The 10,305-nt window shown below is 58.6% G+C and overlaps 1 protein-coding gene across 1 annotated transcript; it reads left to right on the forward strand.

The window, feature by feature from the left end:
• The first annotated feature begins 1,536 nt into the window (after nt 1–1,536).
• On the forward strand, nt 1,537–6,828 carry PERCC1 (proline and glutamate rich with coiled coil 1). Its single transcript, XM_073361412.1, has 2 exons — nt 1,537–1,604; nt 5,495–6,828. Exon 2 carries the CDS (start codon nt 5,542–5,544, stop codon nt 6,364–6,366), a length of 825 nt encoding a protein of 274 aa, XP_073217513.1. The 5' UTR covers nt 1,537–1,604; nt 5,495–5,541; the 3' UTR covers nt 6,367–6,828.
• The last annotated feature ends 3,477 nt before the right edge of the window (nt 6,829–10,305 follow it).

Here is a 10,305-nt window from a genome sequence, read left to right on the forward strand (position 1 = left end):
CTCTGGTGTAGGGAGAAGTGAATGGAGCCCTGTGTTTGTAGCTCTGCTGTGATAACTGGGTCTACCTGTGTACCCGAAGTGTGAGCTCCACTGTAAGAAGTGAGGGAAAGTTCACAAACTGTCACAAGAACTGATAACAACACATGGTGCTGGGCAAAAGGGAGACTGGCTGAATTAGTCTAAACCAAAAAGCCTTGTGATAATTCAAAAGCTGTATTAAGATCATGCCTGGGAAACAAGACATGAGGGACCGGAAATCAATGGAGCAAAATTGTTGTGTCCGTAATTAGGCCTAATGAGTGAACATAACCCAGAAGGAATGCGCTGTTACGCCGGCCGTGCCTTCTTACCAAGAGGTTTTGTGGGGGAAAGCTGGCTGTGGCAACACTGGAAGACAGGAGGGGAAGGAGCAAACTTCACCATGATGGCAGCCATCTCCTGGGGGACGGCCTGTTTTGCAGCCCTGCTGCAAGCTGACAGCAATGCCCTAAACAGCCTGCCACAGTTACCCATTTGCCAGCCCTCAGGGTGACTGATCAGGCTGTGGGCATGGCCCATGTTTTCCATCACTAAGACTGCATGTGAAAGCCAATAGCTGCATCTTCTCTCTGCTGTTCTTCTTTCTCCCCTGGTTCGTGTCTTGTTTTGTCTTCTAGGAAACGCGACTAGACTTTAACACAACGACAGCTCCAGCCTGTCTCAGCAAACTCCCTTTCCCCAAAAATACCAATGAAGAGGCTGCCAGACAAGAGATTCTCTCTTTGAAAGACTCTTGCCAGCTAAGGGATGTTGCTGAAATTAAAGCCTTTCTTAATACTTTACATTTCAGATACTTTTACTGGTTTTCCATCTGTATTTTTAATATAAGGTTCAAAGGCTGTTTAATGGCATGTTTGCACCATGGCACTAAGCAGGTGGAGGTCTTCGTATGCCAGACCCTGAATCTTGTTTAACACTCTTAATGTTGGACAGTGACTGGGTTGTATTAACACCCGTGGGCCCCTTATTCCATCTAAACGAACAACAGATCACAGGCGGCTGGGCTGTCTCTAGTCCTGCAGCTGATTCGAGAGGCTGTTTCTAATGGGGAGGCCCCCATCTAGGGCACGTCCCTTGCCCGTTGTGGCCAGTATTTGCACAGGGCTTGTTTGATGAGCATTATGTTCTTCAGAAGATGCCTACTCCAGGAGTCAAAATAGCATGAAATTTAATTTTACGCCTGTTTGACAAAGCTTGATTTCGCTTCCAATCAGCAGCGGAGATAAGAGCCCTCTGCACAAGTGTGCGGGGTGGTCTGGCAGCTGTGACTGCAGATTTAATAGGTGAATTTACAGGAACAACACTTGAAAATCCCCTGGGAAGTCAACCATTAAGGTGAGCCCTATCTTCCGTCCCACTGGCTCCCTTGCTGCAGTGTTCTCTGGTTGCTGGGCGCTAAAGCAAACCAAAGCTCTGTTTACCAAGTCTACTATTACAATACAGCTACCAAATATTTGCCAGCCGTCAGTCCAGCTCCACTATAAATACTTCAGCCCCAGGTGGAGGGATGGCCAGGGGAGAGAGAGAGCCTGGGATGCTGCGCATGGCACGGCTGCTGCAGCGAGGTAAGTGCTGAGGCTCCAACGAGGAGGGTGCAGTACAGTGGTTTGGTGCTCATGACGCCCAGAGGCACCTGGCTTGTTCAGGCACCAGGATGGTATTTCAGTTGCTTGTGCCCCAAAGCTGGCCTCGTTCTCCCTCAGGCTGACCGCTCGGGGCAAGAAGTGTCCCCCCCCCCCACACGCATAGCTGCAAAAGAAGCTGTAGAGTCAGTCTTCTTTCTAACCACTCCCTATTTAGCGCCCGGGTCCCCTTTCTGCCCAGCAGCTGAGCGCTGCAAGGGACAGCCGGGGGCAGAGACTGGCACCCAGGGTGCATTGAATGGGCCAAGGAGAACAGGGCCATTCTGCCTGGGCAGGCTCAGCCCCCGGTGCTCCCCAGCCTTTGGCCCCTCTGCATTCCCAGTGCTGGCACAGAACGCACGTGGGCCCTGCGGCTGAGAGATCCCAGCGGGATGGGGGAGGTGTCTGGAGAGAGCAAAGCCGGGCTGTCTGCAGTCAGTTGGAGGTGGGTGAGCAGGGGCTGGAGTGAATGAGGCCTGCTTTCCCGGGCAGGCTGGACTTTCCCGCTGCGTGACCCCCTCGTGAAAGCACCATCGGCACAGGACATGGCCTGCGGGCGGAGGTGGCTGGGGGATGATGGCACGGTTGCGGCGGGATCCTGTTCTCGTTTGCTGGAGGTCAGGAGCGACCCCCTGCTCTCAGTGGCGTGTGCTGGTGCCCAGGAGCTGGAGCTCAGGTTCAGGCCCATTCTGTGTCTCTCCGTAGCATCCCCCACCCAGGAGCTGAACTCGCCCCCACAGCCCAGCGCTGGAAGTGTCACACCTGAGGGCCATCCTCAGCGTCTGAGCATCTCCTCGCTCAGTACTCCCATGGGTCCCTGTTCTCCCGGGGCAGCACCGCTGAGTGGAGGGGTGACCCCCAGGCTGGCTCCAGCCAGCTGGCTCCCAGCACACTGGCTCCCAGTGTGGAGCAGCCTGCCCAGCTCCCAGCCACAGCATTGCTCCTGCTCCATTTGGGTCGCTTGGGACACTGCTCTAGCCCTTGCTAAATCCTCTCCCATCCCCCATCCCCTCCTATCCCACCTGCATGCACGCTGCACGGGATGGTCCTACCAGCGTGCAGCACACTGGCCAGGGCGTGGGATTCATGGGGACCAGGGGTGAGGCTGCCCACTCTGCAGGGGACAGGCTGCAGGAAGCTTGCGCTGGGTGCAGGGAGCCCAGTTCTGCAGCTGTCTCTGCATTCCAGCCTGCAGGGGATGGGGATCTACAGCTATGCCGAATCTAGGTGTGGAGGGCACGCAGCAGCTCCTGGGGCCGGACCAGCCTCAGGCCCAGTGGAACTCCCCAGCCCACAGTCTGCGAGCTTAGACAGGGTGCAGTGGCACACAAAAGTCTTGCCCTGCTGCTGAGTGGGATGCTGCCAGCCCTTCCTGCTCAGTTTGCTCAGGGGGGTGAGTGCAGGGAACACTGGTGGTTCTCTCTGGTGTTCTGGGGGGTGGCTCCCACTTGCACACCACCTGCTGTGGGGCCCTGCCCACCTGCATTACCGGCCTCTTGCCTGCCCTGGGTGGGACTCCAGAGCCTTCCCTGAGCTGTGCGTGTTCTACCCACAGCGGTGCTCAGGCTGCAGCGAGGGGCAGCCCCTGAGCTCCAGCACCTGGGGTGGGAGGGTCAGGGGGCCAGATAGTGCAGCTATAAAGCAGCTGGAGGTGGGTGCTCTCTACACTGGTGAAGGAAGCCAGGCACTGGTAAATGCCTTGCCCCAGGCATGTGGCTGGGGGGCCGGGCAGCAAGGGCTGCGGACTGTCAGCGAGGGCTGGGCCTGTGGGGAGGAGCGGACGGGGGCCATGCCCTGGCACCAGCAGCATGCCTGGAGAACTAGCTGGGCAGCCCCCGCGGTGGGGGGTGCCCAGCAGGAGACACCCATGCCCCAGTGGTTGAGTCAGCACTCGCAGGTCCCCAGCTATATCTCCCCAGCCGGGTGGCTAGTCCTGGGGCAGTGGCAGCCGAGCTGTAGGGTGCGGCGGGGGTGTATACACTGCAGTACAAATGCCCGTTATGTGCCCACACCCTTCCAGCCTGACAGGGCTGCTGTTTGCTAGCGTAGAGCCTGGAGATAAAGGCCCAAATGGGACGATATGGCCCCAGCCAGTGGGCGCAGCCCGAGTGGGCGGAAGCGTCTGTTGGGCAGATGGTTCCCTAGCTCCCCTGGGAGAGCTGCTGGGGAGGGAGCGCTTAGCTGGAGCGAGGCACCCAGCTGTGTGGGGAAGTCACCAGCACAGTGGCAGGGAGGAGCATGCTGCATTCAGCTCCTTATGCCTGCCACAGATCAGGGCCCCCTCAGCACCTGCCGCCAGCCATGCACCCACCTTCCGATCAGCAGCCCGGGTCCCAGCAGGGCAGGGAGGATTCCAAGTGGCGCCTTTTGGAATTGGAAGGCCCTATAGAAATGACTCCAAACGCCTACAGACCATGCAGTCTCCTCCCAGGGCTGGGAACCAGTCACGAGCAGGGATGGGATGGTCCGTTATGTTCTTTCGGATGTTTGGAGAGTGATCCTTCATGGTGCTGCTCTCTGAGGCAGTACCGAGAGGGAGACGGGGGGGGGGGGTCACAGCCTTGCGCCTTTCTCCTCTGCCAGCTCAGCAGCCACTCCAGCCCCGCCCTGTCTCAGGCGGGCAATGCAAAGCCACTGAATCGGCATCAGCACTGGGAGGAGCCAGAACAGGTTCAGCTTGAGCCCCAAAGGGACCAAACCCAGCCCCTGGGTCTGAGAATCCTGCACTCCGGGCCGGCCAGCTCTGGAGTGCTTTGGCTGTGGGTCGGGCCGTGCTCTGTCTCAGCCCAGGCTGGGTTCTAAGCAGGCGCTCCACTGATTTTGTTCAATCAGTGCCTCCCTCCCAGCGCTCTCCCTGGGGCTGGTCCTGCCCATGCTGTGCCAGCACAGGCCTGGGCCTTAATGGCACAAGAGCCAAATGCCCTTCCCACCCTGCCCCCTCAGCACACCCGTGGGAGGCGTGGGGTGACCATTATGGCAGGGCAAGCAGACACTGGGGATTTGCTGATCTGTTACCCTGGGCTCTCTCCAGTTACTCCCCATTGACACCAGGGCAACTGAGATCCAAACCGGGGCCTGATCCCTGGCCTGGGTCGTGGGAGGAAGATTGCCTCCTGCTGCTGCCAGACCCTGCTGACAAAGAACGCCCCAAGCTGCCAGTTGGAAAATGTGCCCAGCTGCACGCCAGGTTCTCTCCCTGCCCCCGGCTGGCTGTGTGGCCTTGTGCTTCTCAGGCCCGGCAGATGTTAGGGGGGTTGTTTGTTTGCTTAAGCAGCATAAATCCCATCTCCAGTTGTGCAATAAAACTGTTATCCTGGATCTGACCTGCTCCGCACATGGCAACAGCCGGTGGGATCTGGTAATGCCAGCACCTCTGCCCCCTGAGCTGCTTCCAGCAGAGTCGCGGTGACCCCATACTGCACAGCAACCACCTCAGAGCTGTAGAGAACGGGCCCTAGTCCCATACCGCAGCACACCTCAGCCACCGCACCTGGCCAGCTGTGTGCAAAGGCAGGAGCACAGAGCAAGACTGGGGGGGGGGGGAGGTGCATGAATACAGAGCTGCTTGAACCATTCCCACTGTAACTGACCCATACAGACTGACAGGCAGCTCCCAGGCACATGGAGAACAAAGTGCAAGATCCTCCAGCTCTCAGCACCCTGGCCCTGCTCAGCGGGGAAGCACTGACGTTGCACAGGAGGAAAGCACCTGCACGGCTGGACTGGGGAGTTAACACACAGAGGGGAGCAGAAGTATCACTGCATAAGCCTTAGTCCTCCACCGGGTCCCATCCACACATCCCTAACCATGTGTTTTCCCTTGCATCCTCCAGCGTGACTGCACAACCCAGCGGCACCCGTCCATACGCAGCGCGATAAGATGGCTGCAGGAGTGATCAGGAACCTGCCAGAGTTCAGGCTGCCTGCTTCCTTCCAGCACTCATTCCTCCACCCCACCCCACCCCAGGACATGGACTTCCAAGACCTGTCAGATGAGGAGGAGGTGGAAGAGGAAGACTACTATGACGTGGAAGAGCAGGACAGCCCTCCCTGTCACAGTCCTGGCACAGAGGAGCAGAAAGTCACAGCTGGTTGCAGCCAGAGTGATGCAGAAATGACCCTGCAGCTCCTGAAGTTCTCCGAGCTGATCAGCTGTGACATCCAGAGATACTTTGGGAGGAAGGCCAAGGATGAGGACCCTGACTCCTGCAACATCTACGAGGACTGCTTCTCTCCCCGCCGGCTGGGGCGGGAGCTGTACTATGCAGACCTGATGCGACTCGCCCAGAGTGGCGAGCTGGATGACGAGGATGCCCAGGGCCCTGTGGCGCCCCCCGGGCAGCTCGACCAGCGGGTCTGGAGGTCCATTTGTAACAAGGACGGGGTGCAGAAGCTGGGGCCGTTAGCGGAGCTCTTCGAATATGGCTTGCACCGCTTCCTCAAGAGGAGGGTGGCTGACGGCAGGAAGCTGCGGCTGGAGAAGAAGTATGCCCACATCATGCCCATGCACAAGAGGAAGCTGCCACAGTCCTTCTGGAAGGAGCCGTCACCTGGCCCTCCATGCATCCTCAACACAAACCCGCCTGACTTCAGCGACCTCCTGGCCAACTGGACATCAGAGCCCGGGCAGGAGCAGGAGCTGCCCAGCACCGGCAGGGAGCTGGCCAGGCCGGCTATGGAAACCGATCAGTTCAGCGTGCTGTGAGGCAGAGGAACTGGGGCCCCAGCCAGCCCCACCAGGGGCCCCTGTGCTGGACAGACGCTCTATGCCCATAAGGTGCTGAGGATTGGCTCTGGATGGGGGCACCATGCCCACCTGCAGTTCTGACTAAACCAAGCCCCCAAACCGATGCCTGGCCTATGCACCATGGGCCTTAGCCTGCTCTCACCTGTTAAACCTGACAGGCTCTGGGTCCCTCCCAGCTGCAGCACCAGCCTTTGTGCCCATCCTGTAAAACCATCCACGTCTGTATGTCCTGCAGGGATGCTGGGCAGTGCCAGGGTGCACCTGCTGCCATCTGATCGCTGCATCCCCGCCATGTGCCACCCTGGTTAATGATAAAGCTCACTCCCTTTTTATGGGACAGGGTGGGGGTTGGGAGACATGTCACCTGGGATTTCCCAGCAGCCCAGAGCCAGGCTGTGGCAATGCTGGTGTTTGATTTTGTTCTCCTCGGATTGTGATGGCACTGGCTAGGGCGAATAAACGCTTCTTTTCAGTGCATGTGTATCAGCAATGCCCTCCGATCACAGCCACGCACGAGGGACCCATAGCACTGAGACAGAGGCTGGCCCCGAGGGCAGCTCACATACTGGGCCAAATCCTGCCCTAGCCCCACTGATTTCAGGCTTGGATCCGCCCCTGGTGCACTGCATGCTGGAGGCAGGTGGGGGCCTGTGGGATGGGGAGTGCATCCCTGCCCTGTCGGACACACTGTACTCCGGCTGTGCTGAGCACTCACCGGGCTGGCAGTCGGGGGGAGGGGAGGGGTCCTGCAGGCTCTCAGTACCGCTGAGGAGAATCAGGCCTGAGGATCTCACCGTGGACACCCAAACCGCCCGCATGTCCCTTGCGGGGCAGGTGAACAGAGGGGACGAGGACGCAGACACTCCAGTGTGGTGGTGGGGGGGGGGCTCTCACTCCCCATTCGACCCCAGGGAGGGCCAGCCTCTCTGGCGCTGGGTGCCCACGGGCATCCTCTATAGTGGCTCGATGCAGGTTTGGCAGGGAAAGGGGATGTAGCTGGAGAAAGTAGATGTGGCTTGGACTCCCCAGTGCTGAGCCTCAGCTGTGTTTTCAGCCCCTCCTTTCCGGCCACTGTAAGTTCAAGCAGTCCTAGGCTACTCTAACATGGGGCTGGGAGTGAAGAGGAGAGCCTTCTGCCACCTTTGCCTGCTTCCTGAGGCTGGCAGCACCATCCCCCCGCTGGGCACTGTAAGCCGTTCTCAGCGATGAGACAAACCTTCTAGCTACAAGAAACAGTCCAGGGAACACGCCCCCACGGGGCCTCTTCGAGAGTAGCCTCTCCCAGTACACACCCACCGAGGGGGAATGTCACATGTGCTGCTAGCCCCAGGAGGTCGTGCGTGCCTCCCTCCCAAAGAGACTTGCCCAGCCAGATCCTGCTTTCCCGGAATGGGAGGGGAAGGGCTTTTAAATCTCTCCAGAGCAGCTCCCACCCTTCCAGTCATCCCCCCTGCTGCAGGCAAACCCCCATGCCCAGGGATTTGTCTGGTTAAACCGGGAGTGTCTAGAAAGTCTAGAAAGGCTGCAGGATGCTCCCTGGAGTGAGCACACTCACATCACTGGAGCTGCCCTGGTGTAGGGAGAGATGAGTGGAGCCCTGGGTCTGTAGCTCTGCTGTGATCACTGGGTCTACCCGTGTACCTGAAGTGTGAGCTCCACTGTAAGAAGTGAGGGAAAGTTCACAAACGGTCATGAGAACTGATAACAACAAATGGTGATGGGCAAAAGGTGCAAAAGGGAGAATGGGCTGAATTAGTCTAAACCAAAAGGCCTCGTGATAATTCAAGAGCTGTACTGGGGGGGGGGGGGGGCAGCATGTGATGGGGGTGCTCTACTCACTGCAGGATGGCACCGCCTCCTGGCCATTCTGGGGATTAGCTCCAGGAGGCCAATGCCCCTTTCTGCAGTTGCATGCCGTACCTCCATCTCTCTCTCTCTCCCAGTTATTCTCACTCCAGGAGCTGCTACTGCCTCTTCATGACTCAGTCCTTGGGCCAGGTCGTTCAGCATCCCCCCTCTGGGGTACAGTCCTTCAGCCTCTGTCACTCCCAGTGTGACCGCAGCAGTCTTCCAGTTCACTGCCCCACCACTGCCACAGTGGTGGGCAGGGGAACCTGGGCCAATCCATGACTCCAAGTCCCAGCCCAGGGACTGTACAACAAATGGTCAAAGTCTCTTCAGTCCCCAGACTTACTACTTCCCACTGACTCTCTTCAGGGTACATACCCCCAAGGTCAGGGAGACCTATGCTTTCCCTGGGTTCCCTCCCTGCTGAGCAAATGGTGACCACAAACTTCCTCCCAGCAGCCTTTGCTGCTGCCGGGCTCCTGGGTTTACCTCTGCTCAGGTGAACTTCCCAGCCCACCTCTGCTCAGGTGAACTTCCTCTTAATTAGGGATTTCTCCACCCTTAATTCCCCCAGTTTGCAGCCTAACTAGTTGATAGGCCCACCTGGCTTGCCTCAGCCCTCTCCCAGCCAGTGTGGGGAGGACACCCCAGCCCAGGGCATCAGATAGGGAACTAACCTCTAGTCTAGCAGGTCACTTCTCTGTCAGTTTTGGGGCCTGCAGTCCTCTGTAGATGACAGAGGGGTCTGAAAGCAGGATCCTAAAGGGCTCCCGGCTGCAGCCTCATCTCCAGGGAGGGTGTGACTGCTTCCCGGTGCACAGCGCTTGGACAGCGCTTCCCTACCAGAGAGCACAGAGATGGGCATGTGTCATTATCCACCGGCTGCTGTGAGTCCTCAGGCCAGGAATGGGGCTGCCTTATGCCTATAGCAAGGAGCAGCGCAGAGGCCCAGTGCCCAAGGACTGCTGTGAGCAACCATCACTCCCTGCTCCAAGGGTCTAGCGCTTATAGCAGGAACCGTGGCTTGGCTGCTGGTTGGCACAGGGGGGTGCCATACCTCCCACCCACCTGTGCCAGGGGAAGGGGAGCAGGAAGACATGTAGAGCCAAGGGCTGGATACTGGCGCAGGTATGGGAGGAGGGTTTTGCTCCTTTGATGCCCCCGTATGGGGATGCAGCCCAAGTCCCATTCAGGGTCATCCAGGAAGTTCATGGTGGGGGTCAGGCACAAGGCACCGTACCTGCCCTTCTGCCATGGGGCCTGTTGCATCCAGGCAGGGGCATACCACCTCTCGTCACCCTCCAGGAAATGCCATTCTGACCTCCCCCGCAGTGGTGCACGCTGACTGCCTGGGGGGTGATTCAGTTCCACAACATTCCCCCTTTCCACTGCCTCCTGGCCCAAGCCCGCCTGGGGCGATGCTCACATTACCCGGCACGTGAAACCTCTACTAGCTCAGAACCTACTAAGCCCTGATCTGTTCCTAGGGGCTGGATTTAGGCATTTCCCTTGTGCACAAAGGAAGCAAAGTCAGACAATCTCTCGTCACCCCTAGGCAGGCTGGGAAACCACCACCAGTCTGGGCATGGCTGATGGGAGACAGGCCGTGCAGCCTGAGCGGATTGAGGATGTTTGTGGTCACCCTCTGTGTAGCAGAAAGGGAAGGAAGGACCCCAGGGAAAGTGTAGGCCCCTAGGGGCCTGGCCTGGCCTGGGGGCATGTACCCTGATAATTCACAGGCTAAGGAGAAGGAGCTGGTCTCCACCCAGGTTGGTTGCTGATGGGAAGAGCCATGCCTCAGGTAGGGGTGCCGGACCAGGGGGCCCAGGGAGCCATGGCCCCATCACATCACTATGCCTTCCCACTTTTTACCAGCTGTAAGGGCAAGTAATGGGGGAGGGAGGGGCAGAAAGGAGCAAGTCGGGGTGGGGCCTCACAGGAAGGGGTGGGGCAGCGCAGGGGCTATGGTTCGGGCACCAGTGGGGGCCCTCCACACTTTTAGGGAGCTTCCACTGCTCCTGGCCTATGGAGCTTGTTATAAATTTTATT

This window comes from Lepidochelys kempii, chromosome 10 (assembly GCF_965140285.1).
Source record: "Lepidochelys kempii isolate rLepKem1 chromosome 10, rLepKem1.hap1, whole genome shotgun sequence".
In the NCBI taxonomy this organism is placed as follows: Eukaryota; Metazoa; Chordata; order Testudines; family Cheloniidae; genus Lepidochelys; species Lepidochelys kempii.